The sequence below is a fragment of the Schistocerca gregaria genome, chromosome X (genome assembly GCF_023897955.1).
Source record: "Schistocerca gregaria isolate iqSchGreg1 chromosome X, iqSchGreg1.2, whole genome shotgun sequence".
NCBI classification, from domain to species: domain Eukaryota; kingdom Metazoa; phylum Arthropoda; class Insecta; order Orthoptera; family Acrididae; genus Schistocerca; species Schistocerca gregaria.
Window position 1 is genome coordinate 686,116,337 of NC_064931.1, and position 12,944 is coordinate 686,129,280.

At 39.2% G+C, this 12,944-nt stretch overlaps 1 protein-coding gene across 1 annotated transcript in view; it reads right to left on the minus strand.

The window, feature by feature from the left end:
• LOC126299514 (collagen alpha-1(XI) chain-like) overlaps positions 1 to 12,944 on the minus strand; it is a 497,414-nt gene that overhangs the window by 55,836 nt on the left and 428,634 nt on the right. The window contains exons 23-24 of the mRNA XM_049991477.1: positions 2,989 to 3,150; positions 1,421 to 1,636 (exon numbers count right to left, since the gene is read on the minus strand). Coding sequence (XP_049847434.1) covers positions 1,421 to 1,636; positions 2,989 to 3,150 — 378 coding nt within the window. The remainder of the gene's footprint in view (positions 1 to 1,420; positions 1,637 to 2,988; positions 3,151 to 12,944) is intronic.

Genomic DNA, 12,944 nt, shown 5'->3' on the forward strand with positions numbered 1-12,944 from the left:
AGTCATCAAGGCTACACAAGGGGGCCTTTGACTCTGAAAGCCTATATCAACTATGTCTCATTGAATGGTCTACACACTGACACTTGTTGATGGCCCAGCACTGAACTCTGCAGCAATATGCGGAAGGGTTGCACTTCTGTCATGTTGAATGATTCTGTTCACTTGCCATTGGGTTGCACTTCTGTCATGTTGAATGATTCTTTTCACTCGCCAATGGTCCCGTTCTTGCAGGATCTGTTTCCAGCCACAGCTAGGTCGCAGATTTGATGTTTTACAGGATTCCTGACATTCACAGTACATTCATGAAATGGTCACATGGGAAAATCCCCACTTCATCTCTATCTCAGATATGCTGTGTCCCATCACTTGTTCGCTGACTATAACACCACATTCAGACTCACTTATATCTTGATAAGCTGGAGCAGTAACAAATGTGCCAGACACTTGTCTTTATAGGCATTGCTGTTTGTGGCACTATATTCTGCCTGTTTACGTGTCTCTGTATGTGGATATGCATACCTATACCAGTTTATGTGGTGCTTCAGTGTATAACTAGTTTTAAAACATATCAAACAATAGGAAGCCCAGGACAGAATAATGACAATATCATGAAAAGGCTAGATTGCTACTACAGATTACATGCTGATCTGAAGATAGGTACAATGAAAAAGACTGCTTCACATTTAAGCTTTTGGCCAAAAGCCCTACTGCTGAATTAGGTAAACACACACACACACTCACACACACACACACACACACACACACACACACACACACACACACACACACACACACACACATTAATGCAAGCACAGCTTACACACACACATGACCAGTTTCTCTGGCTGCTTCGGGCAGAATGCAACTGTGTCACATCAAATGGAAGCAGGATCTGTTTTGAGGTTGTATACGGGTGACCTTTCTTCTTTCCAATCACACGATCAGTAGACGAAAATTCGACCACTGTCATAATCAACAGCAATGACCACCTGGTGGAAGGTCTCTATAAATTTTCTGAATCCTCTGCCAGTGTGATCTCACCTAGCCTTTTCATAACATTTTTGATACTAAAATTAGTCACTAGACTAAAATACTGACCAAAAAACGTCATGTGTTCCTAGGCACACCATCCTTGAGGTACAACACTCTCCCCTATAAATTTTACTGTTTACCATAGTTAAAATAATGCATATTGTATTCTAATAATGAGTGGTGAATAGTTTTTGTAGATTTGTGACTATAAATGTTACTTAAGTTTGGTAAAGATCAGTAAAATGAAGTGGATGTGCCAGTCTTACATAAAAACATAATTTAAATTCCATGCACGAGAAACAGCATTATTTGGTAAATTACACTAGCTGAACTGCTGAAATATTTATTGACATTGTAATATTTCAACATTATGTTATTAAATACTCACAGGATTTCCTTTGGGTCCCTGAGGTCCTCTTGGTCCCTTGTCTCCTTTTTCACCTTTTTCGCCCTGTGAACCTTTGTGTCCAACCAAACCAATATCACCTCGATGTCCTTTTGGTCCACGTCGACCTCTCTCACCCTTAGGTCCTCTGGCACCTGGTTCACCAACCTTTCCTGGCTGCCCGTCTGCACCAGATTTCCCAGGTGGACCTACATCACCCTGTAATTGGAAATAAAGCTGGTTACAGGCATAAAAACTTTCATTTAACTCTCCTGTCTGAAACATGCATAAGACCATCCATATTCTCTGGAACTTTTATCTCTTGAGACAGACAGATCAAACAAGCATGGCAGGAGTGTCAAGGTTCATGTACAAACTGATATATCGAGAGTCTTAAGCACATCAAACCCTACTGAAGAACGACAGGTTGAATTCATGTTCCTTGAAATAAGTGTGTAGACAGAAGCACTTAACTGATGTTGCCTACAAGGCACCAGAAACGAGCTCAATGACCTCCTTTCGATCAGGATTTCATTCACTACAGTGTTAAGACAAATGTGTTGTTGTAATTGGAGACTTGAACATAGACTTGTTGAGAGATACACCCTCCACAATAAATCTAAGAAGATGGTTTAACTGCAACAACATGAACATTCTTCAGTTAGAACCCACAAACCATATAGTGCACAGTGACATTCTTATAGATGTGACTGCAACAAAAAAGGTCAACAATGTAACAGATATAGGTCAAACTTTGGCTCCAGGACTATCAGCACACAATTTAATATTCATGGCCTAATCTGTGCAGCCCCCAATTAATACCATACCAGAAAGTAGTGAAGAACTTATATGTAATTCTGGATGAGCATTTAAACTGGGCAGAGATTACTGTTGCCATATGCTGGAAGACTGCTATTTGCCTCTATGCCCTCAAAAAGTTTCAGAACATATTTCCACAGGATGTGAAATGCAGACTCATGCAATCACTCATTCTACTGAACCTGCACTATTGCGATGAATTGAACATGGTACCAAATTGTGAAAACACAATATATTTAGAACTAGCCATCAATGCTCATGTGTATTATATCTGCAACATTTATCAATATGATCACATCATCAGTACTTCATACCCCCAGTTAAGATGGCTGCAGCCAGACACGTTACAGGACCACCACACACTATGTCCTGTCATACTCATAGTACTTCCCCAAAATTAATGTATGTGGCCAAATCCCCAACGTCAGACAGAAAAGCCAATGTTCCTATCGTCTCCCAGTTATGCTCCATCTTCTTTTTCTTCCCTTCCCTTATATTCTTTAACTGTGTGTTACCACATTTACCTTTTACTCCTTTCTCCTCTTCATTAAAACACTAAGCAAAGTCTGCACACAGTGCTGATGTAAAGAAAAGGCATCAGTATTTAAATTGTAATTACTCTAATATATTTCTAACTATAATGACTGTACACAAAGAAATTTTGAGGAAATCAGCACAAAATTTAGGTCTCTGCTCATAATTTGTAACTGCATTAGTCTGTAACATCTTTTCACTTACAAATGTTTACTTACAGCAGGTCCTGGTGAACCTCTGACTCCCTGGGGTCCTGGAGGTCCTGGGTTTCCTTGAGGTCCCACAGGTCCTTGTAGTCCAGGAGGGCCAGGAATTCCTCTGTCACCTTTCTCCCCTGGGCTTCCTGTACTCCCCTGTTGACCTGCAGGACCTTCAGGGCCCTGTAACAAAGACAATACAGATGGAATTCAATGTGTCTTCACAGTACTTTTGTCTTTGTAGTTCATTACAGTATTTTAAGAGGCAAATCTCCCAAAAAATTCTCTCTCTCCCTCTCCCTCCCTCTCTCTCTCTCTCTCTCTCTCTCTCTCTCTCTCTCTCTCTCTCTCTCTCTCTCTCTCTCTCTCTCTCTCTCTCTCTCTGTGTGTGTGTGTGTGTGTTTTAGTGAGATTATAAAATATCTGCTTTAATATAAACAAACATACAAAGAATACTTTTTATGATTTTCAGTACTATTTTCCAATTTTTACTGAGATTACTAAGCCCACTCTCTTCCTCTTGGTACTAACTTTTCATATAACGAACATTCTTCCCACCACATATGAAAAATTGTTTATATTTCTTTCCGTTGATGAAACTGGTCTTCTCACAGTCACTGTTTCTTGTTACATCTTTGACTAACAATATGCCATAATTCTTGCTTGGTATTTGATACATCATGCATTAGCTATGGTTCTTATAATTAGATTTTATGTATTGCTGTCTCAGTCACAGTTATATTGTTTCTTCTTTGAGAAGCTTGTTTTGGGAAACATGTTTCTTGTGGAAGTTAACTAAAGTATCTACATTAACATTTGTTATATGATGTTCAATAAGAAAATTTGTGACTTCTACACAGTTTCTTGTTATGTGCATTATCTATTACAATTAGCTATCATTCTGCTGTTCCATAATACTGTCAACAAATATAGATTAAAGATAAACTATTTTCAAGTGGTTGAAAATTTGTTGTGAGGAAATCATTGGAGAAATATGCCTCCACATCAGCAGAGGTTGGACAAAATTATATGAACACACACCATCAATGGGTTAAAACAATTTTTTCAGTCCAAACAGCCTGAATAGTGCCTACTCCATGACATTTGAATATGATGGAAGATGATAACTAATTCTTAATTAGATTTACAATGTTGTTGTGGTCTTTAGCAGAAAGACTGGTTTGATGGAGATTTCCTTGCTAGGCTATCTTCTGCAACCTATTTCCACTTCACAGCAAATATTCTGTCATTAAACCTCTCAAAAAACAAATTTAATGCAGTTTGAGACAGCAAACAACAAGCTACAATCTCTTGAAATAGATATCAATGGTCAGTTGATACATGAAACTTCACATATGAGATTCATAGTAATACAAATGGATAATAATTTAAGAGGGAATGAACATATTGATTACCTGCTAAAGAAACTTAGATTAACATGCTTTGCACTGAGAGCTATTTCACCCTGTGTTGACAGGTATGTAATTATGTTGTCATATTTAGCATATTTCCACTCTCTGATCTTGTATAGTATAATATTCTGGGTAAATGCTGCAAAACTAGAAGAAAATTTAAAATACAGAAAAGAACTGTGAGGCTGAACTGTGGTGTTTCGAATTCAACATCCTGTAGATGCCTATTCAAGACACTTGTGATACTACCACTCACAAGTCAATACATATACTTATTAATGATATTTGTATTCAACAATAAAAACTTTTGCAAACTAACTGTGATATTCACAATCATGATACAAGACAGAAGCCAAGCCTTCACAAAGACCTAGTAACTCTCAGTATAGTACAAAGAGGAGTTATGCAGAATGGAATAAGAAATTACAATAACCTTCCAATTAACATAAAAAAGGACACTGACAAGCTTCATGTATTCGAGAGGAAACTGAAAAAAAATCCTCATAAACCATACTGTATATATTTTAAATGAATTTTTAGTGCTATAAAATTTGTAAAAGGTGTATTATATTATAAATTATGTAATTTGTATTCCAATGTATGTAATAATGTATATGTTGTTTGTATATTGTTTGCAGTATTGTTAATTTTCTTGAAACCTTGAATGAGACATTGTATATATTTTATTTATGTTAAACACAATATTGTTTGCTTTTCTTCTCTTTTTGGCAGTTTAACACTGTATTCATTGACTTGTTCTACATTACAGTACAATCGTTGTACAAAATGTAATTTAAAAACATCCAATCTACTTACTCTGGTCAAGTCTTGATTTCTCTCTAAATATTTATATCTCCTGGCTTCATCCACACTAACAAATTAACTATTCATTGGTGGTTGAGGATGTGTCCCATCAACTTGTCTCTTATTTTAGTCAAGTTGTCCAACTAAACTCTTTTCTCCCAAATTTCATTCTGTACTACCTTTTTAGTTACTCTACATACTCAGTTCTTCAGCATCTTTCTGAATTAACATATTTCAAAAGCTTCTATTCACTTACTTTTAGTACTGCAAAGGCCTTGGTGGAATATAAATAATGGAAAGAGTAAAGACAGCAGATAATGTCCTCCTCCAGTGCTCACAAACACAGAAAATTCACTTTTCTCTCTCTCTACACCTACATCTACATCTACATCCATACTCTGCAAGCCACCTGACGTTGTGTGGCGGAGGGTACCTTGAGTACCCCTATCAGTTCTCCATTCTATTCTAGTCTCGTATTGTTCATGAAAAGAAAGATTGTCAGTATGCCTCTGTGTGGGCTCTAATCTCTCTGATGTTATCCTCATGGTCTCTTTGCGACATATAAGTAGGAGGGAGCAATATATTGCTTGACTCCTCACCGAAGGTACGTTCTCAAAACTTCAAGAAAAGCCTGTACCAAGCTACTGAGCATCTCTCTTGCAGAGTCTTCCACTGGAGTTTATATATCATCTCTGTAATGCTTTCGCGATTACTAAATGATTCTGTAATGAAGCGCACTGCTCTCCGTTGGATCTTCTCTATCTCTTCTACCAACCCTATCTAGTATGGATCCCACACCAGTGAGCAGTATTCAAGAAATGGGCGAACTAGTTTACTGTAAACTACTTCCTTTGTTTTCAGATTGCATTTCCTTAGGATTCTTCCAATGAATCTGGCTTCTGCTTTACCGATTATTAATTTTATATGGTCATTCCATTTTAAATCACTCCTAATGCCTACTCCCTAATAATTTATAGAATTAACTGCTTCCAGTTGCTGACCTGCTATAATGTACCTAAATGATAAAGGATCTTTCTTTCTATGTATTTGCAGCACATTAAACTTGTCTGCATTGAGATTCAATTGCCATTCCCTGCACCATGTGTCAATTCATTGCAGATCCTCCTGCATTTCAGTACAATTTTCCATTGTTACAACCTCTTGATATACTACAGCATCATCCTCAAAAAGCCTCAGTGAACTTTCAATGTTATCCATGAGATCATTTATATATATATATTGTGAATAGCAATGCTCCTACGACACTCCCCTGTGGCACACCTGAAATCACTCTTACTTCAGAAGACTTCTCTCCATTGAGAATGACATACTGCATTCTGTTATCTAACAACTCTTCAATCCAATCCCACAATTGGTCTGATAGTCCATATGCTCTTACTTTGTTCATTAAAGGACTGTGGGGAACTGTATCAAAATGCCTTGTGGAAGTCAAGAAGCATGGCATCTACCTGGGAACCCTTGTATATGGCTCTCTTAGTCTCATGGACAAATAGCGTGAGCTGGGTTTCACACAATCGCCTTTCTCAAAACCCATGCTGATTCCTACAGAGTAGATTTATAGTCTCCAGAAAAGTCATTATACTCAAACATAATATATGTTCCAAAATTCTACAACTGATCGACATTAGAGGTATAGGTCTATAGTTCTGCACTTCTGTTTGACGTTCCTTCTTGAAAACAGGGATGATCTGTGCCCTTTTATAATCTTTTGGAATGCTACGCTCTTCTAGAGACCTATGGTACACCACTGCAAGAAGGGGGGCAAGTTCCTTCATGTACTCTGTGTAAAATCAAACTGGTATCCCATCAGGTTCAACGGCCTTTTCTCTTTCGAGCAATTTTAATTGTTTTCTATTCCTCTCATCTATTTTGATATCAACCATTTTGTCATCTGTGCGACAATCTAGAGAAGGAACTACAGTGCAGTCTTCCACTGTGAAACAGCTTTGGAAAAATACATTTAGTATTTCAGCCTTTAGACTGTCATCCTCTATTTCAGTACCATTTTGGTCACGGAGTGCCTGGAAATTTTGTTTTGATCCACCTACTGCTTTGAAATAAGACCAAAATTTCTTAGGATTTTCTGCCAAGTCAGTACATAGAACTTTATTTTCAAATTCATTGAATGCCTCTCGCATAGCCCTCCTCACACTACATTTCACTTTGTGTAATTTTTGTTTGTCTGTAAGGCTTTGGATATGTTTATGTTTGCTGTGAAGTTCCCTTTGCTTCCATAGCGGTTTTCTAACTCGGTTAAAGTACTACGGTGGCTCTTTTCCATCTCTTACAAGCTTGCTTGGCACATACCCATCTAATGCATATTGTACAATGATTTTGAAGTTTTTCCACTGATCCTCAACACTATCTGTACTTGAGAAAAAACTTTTGTGTTGAGCTGTCAAGTACTTTGAAATCTGCTTTTTGTCACCTCTCTCTCTCTCTCTCTCTCTCTCTCTCTCTCTCTCTCTCTCTCTCTCTCTCTCTCACACACACACACACACACACACACACACACACACACACACACATACACACACCTTTCAGGATAGCTACATTGTCTTTACTAACTATGAGGTGCAGTCAGATGAAAAGTGAACACCAGTCACAACAGAGCCATGGAAGGGTTCCATTCAAAAGTAATCACCACATGTGTTAAGACATTCATCCCACTGGGAGACGAGATGATCAGCACCTGTTTTGTAGAACATGGTTGGTTACTGACAGATCGAAACTGTACCAACTCTTGCATCTCCTCAGTGATGTCCACACACATCTTTCTTCAGATTACCAAAGTTATGAAAATCACACAGTAAAAGATCTGAGCTGCATGTAGGATGTTGCAGTGTTTCCCATCTAAATTGCTGAAGCATAGTGCTGTATCCTACTACTAGTGGGTGTGAGTGCGAGTATGCAGAGAGTAGTGTTGCCACACTTGTTTACTTAAATCAACTGCCACCTGTATGAGCATGTGCTGCCCTACTAGAGGCCACATGTAGGAATTGTGCACATGGCACGGTCTCTATCATGCCATCTACTGGTGGCTCATGACTATATACATCTGGAGCAGCACTGACTTGCTCTCACTATGTTATTTTAGTTTGTACCACTCACCACTAACTGCTAAAAAACTGTGTTCAATGTACATCACACTAAATTTTCAAAGAACCTCAAAGACTATCTCATGGTAAAGGAATTGTACATTGTTAAAAAGTACTTACCACATTAAATTTGTATGTATTTTACTTACAATCACTGAGGTTAGAATATAAGAAAAATGATTGGGAAGTATGTGATCCTGAATGTTTTCTACTTTTGATGTGTACTGTACATTCACTGTACACCATGTAATCCTACAGGATCAAATAAAATCCAATTAAATTAAATTCAGTTCAATCAGTTGTTCTGTGTATCTCTTATGTTGCACCTTCTGTCTTGTTACATGTGTAGTCATGAGAGGCTTATTTCCATTATTGTTCACAGGTTTATTAATAAAGCAATATTTGTGTTACCTGGATCAGTTTCATTTATTACTTGGTTACTACATGACTGGTGACGAGCTTTGAAGGTTTTCCACATGTGCAGTCTTTAATTGTGGTTTCATCAGGTTTAGTCATAATTGACACCGTGCTACTGGCCCTGATTAAACAGCTTACTTTGGCAGTGACCACTTTGTCAGCTTCCATTAACAGACAGGTATCACTACATCAGTCTGTCCACACAGTTTTTTCCCAAACGATGATTCATCTGAGGATTGGGAATCTTATGAAAAATGACTCATATAGAATATTTTGGCATTGGTGTGACAGACTGGAATTTGTGCAAAGCCTTATTCCTCTCATGGGCAAAGGCCTTGCCACAGTGGTAACACCGGTTCCCGTGAGATCACCGAAGTTAAGCACTGTTGGGCGTGGCCAGCACTTGGTTGGGTGACCATCCAGCCGCCATGCATTGTTGCCCTTTTTTGGGGTGGACTCAGCCTTGTGATGCCAATTGAGGAGCTACTTGACTGACTAGTAGCGGCTTTGGTCAAGAATACCATCATAATGACTGGGAGAGTGGTGTGCTGACCCCACGCCCCTCCTATCCGCATCCTCCTCTGAGGATGACACGGTGGTCGGATGTCCCGGTAGGCCACTCGTGGCCTGAAGACAGAGTGCTTGTGCTTAATCCTCTCATGGATTTCACCTAAGGTGTATCAATTATTGGGTCAGCTTGCACCTTTACAGGAACCAGTAGGTATTACTTTTGACCATATGTGCAGCTAACTGTCCAACTACCATCACAAATTAATGCATGTCATAGTGGTACAAGTTGAATTCTGCTGATGCCGTAGGAAACCAAACCAGTCACACATGGCCTGGGCATCCAAACTTCATGGCCTTAGCCGTAAGTGTCAGTTTGTTACTGATCGCCATAATAACTCTTATGCAGACTCTATGGTGCACAACACAATTATCTCTTTAGCTCCAGATAAGGAGGTATGCCAGAAGGCTTTACTCTGTGAAAAGCTACTGTTGGTAGAAGTTTTGCAAATAACACAATATTTTGAAGTTTCTGGGCCTTTTAGCAATTTTAAGTGTGGGGCAATGTGGCTGTAGTGTCACAAGATGTGCTCACTAGAATGAACAAGGAAGTGGCAAAGGTGGTGGTAAACATGCAGGCCCAGCTCCAACCACCATCTAACAACATTCCTGGGCATTTTGACTTTATAGAGCACTGAGATATCTGTAAAGTACCTGCATAGCACTTCACTCTGATTGTGGTTCCATATTTGAGGAAAAAATTGATCATGGGGACCCCACAGTCATCACTGGAGGTCATCATGACCTTACTGGACATTGTGTGAATTGCTTTGGAGTTTTTTGGTACGGGAGACCTGGGACGTCTCCACTGTTGGCTTTGGCATTTGCACTTGGTCTGTTGGAATGTTGTCAGATGGGATAATTGTGATGCATGATAATGCCTTCCACTTCACTGCCTATTGGACAAAGGCTATGCTTCAGCAGTTTCATTGGAATACGCTGCAACACCCTCCATACAGCTCAGATCTTTCACTGTGTGATTTTCACATGTTTGGTGACCCGAAGAAAGACTTGTGTGGACATTAATTTCAGTCAAATGAGGATGTGCAAGAGTGGGTACAGTTGTGGATCGGTCAGTGGTTGACCACATTCTATGAAACAAGAATAGATCATCAAAGTTTTCAGTGGGATAAATGTCTTAATGCATGAGATGATTATTTTGAATGGTACCATTCTGTTGTCCCATTGTGGCAGGTGCTTGGTTTTCATTCAAATGTCCCTTAGATATTGTACTGGTACTGCAGCTTAGTTTGGAAAGGATTTGTATGAGGGAGGTTGGTTGACAGCTGGGAGGGGAAAGACAGCAAACCACAGGATAAAAATGTAGCACTGGAGAGCTTCCTCTGATGTTGCCAGGGGTAGTTGTGTGTGACACACAGTGACATGGAGCAGTAGACTGGAAGTCAGATAGAGAACAGAGGAAGTGGCAGACTACAGACAGGAGGGTGTGAGTGTAGCATGAATGATGTGGAAGACCTGAGGACAAGTGTGGATGTTGTTTCTTCACAGAGGTTACTGGAAACCATGGCTATGAGGATTGCGAGGTTCAAGGATATGTTGTAAGTGTATTTCACCACTGAGTGATCAAATCTACTCATAGCCTAGTTTGGTGGAATTCACTTATTTTTGCTGACAGCTGGAAGGTGGTCATACCCCTGTAAAATGCTGTGCACAAGTCATAGCAGAACTGGTATGTGATGTGACTGCTTTCATAGGAAACCCTGCCTCAAACAGGATAGGATATACCTGTGACATGACTGGAATGGTACATGCTGGTTGGGTGCATGGGTCAGTTCTTCAATAGGGGTATGACCCATGTGCTATGTGGAGTAGGTAGACCAAGATATTTTTCAGATGAGTTGATAGCAGAATACCACTTGGGAGGAGTGGTAATGATTGTAAGTATGATGTTTTACATTCACAGACACAAATATATGTAGTCAAAGTCCTGGCAAAGCACATGGTTATGTTCTTACAGTCTGGAAAGATATTGGGTAATGAGGGCATTGCTGCTATGAGCTGCTTGGCAGTGGTGGTTGGAGGACTAGGGACATGTATGGGGATGGCATTACAGATACGGTTGTTGGCTAAGTTCAGAGATAATTTATACTGTCAAGACCTTAGAAAGATCTTTGACATACTGGGAAAGGGACTGCCTATAAATGCAAATGTGCTGTCTGTGGGTGGTTAGATGGTATAGGAGAGAACTTTAGTGTGGATGGGATGAGAACTATCAAAATGGAGATATTGTTGATGGGTGGTGGAGTTGATATGGGTAGAGGTTTTTATGAATCCATTGTAAACGTGGAGGTGAAGGAAGTTGGCATGCTGCTCTCAGTAAGACAAGGTGAAGGAAATGAGAGAGAATGTGTTGAGGCTGTGGAGGACTGAGCATAGACTATCATGCTACTTGGTACAGATCATGAAGAAATTATCATTAAACTTGAACCGGACAAGGGGTGTGTGATGATGGGTGAAAGGAAGGTTTTCTCTTAATGGACCACAAACAGAATGGTATAAGAATTTGCCATGTGGGTGCCCATGGGCATGTCATAGATTTGTTTGTATAGCTGCCCCTCAAAGATAAAACAATAATGGGTAAGGATGTAATCTGTTAGCTGTATAAGGATTGATGTGGTTTATTTGGAATCAACCAGGTGTTGGAAGAGAGTGGCAAAGCCATGGGGAATGCTGATGTATATGTAGGTGGAACCAACAGTGATGTGCAGATATCCAGATGGTAATGGGATGTTGGTGATTGTGAGATGATGCAGCAAGTGATTTGTGACTTTAATTTGGATAGGTAGGCTAAGGGCAATAATTTGGAAATGTTGGTAAACAAGAGCAAAGATTCTTTCCATGTTGTTGTTGTGGTCTTCAGTCCAAAGACTCGTTTGATGCAGCTCTCCATGCTACTTTATCCTGTGCAAACCTCTTCATCTCTGAATAACTACTGCAACACACATCGTTCTGAATCTGATAAATGTACTCATCTCTCTTGGTCTCCCTCTACAATATTTACCCCTCACACTTACCTCCAGTACTAAATTGGTGATCTTGATGTCTCAGAATGTGTCCTATGAGCCAGTCCCTCCTTTTAGTCAAGTTGTGTCACATATTTCTTGTCTCCCCAATTTTATTCAGTACATTCTCATTAGTTATATGATCTGCATATCTAACTTAAGTATTCTTCTGTAGCACCACATTTCAAAACCTTCTATTGTCTTCTTGTCTAGACTGTTTATCATCCATGTTTCATTTCCATACATTGTTACAGTACAGACAAATACCTTCAGAAAAGGCTTTCTAACACATATGTTTATATTCAACCTTATCAAAATGTCTCTTCTTCATACCTGATTTTTTTGGAATTGCCAGTCTACATTTCATATTCTCACTACTTCAGCCATCATCAGTTATTTTGCTCCACAAATAACAAAACCTATATATTACTTTAAGCATCTTGTTTCCTAATCTAATTCCCTTGCCATCACCTGGTTTAATTCAACTACATTCCGTTATACTTGTATTGCCTTTGTTGATGTTCACCTTATATCAGTCTTTCAAGACACTGACCATTCCATTCAACTGCTCTTCCAAATCTTTTGCTGTCTCTGACAGAATTACAATGTCATTGTTTAACGTCAAGGTTTTTATT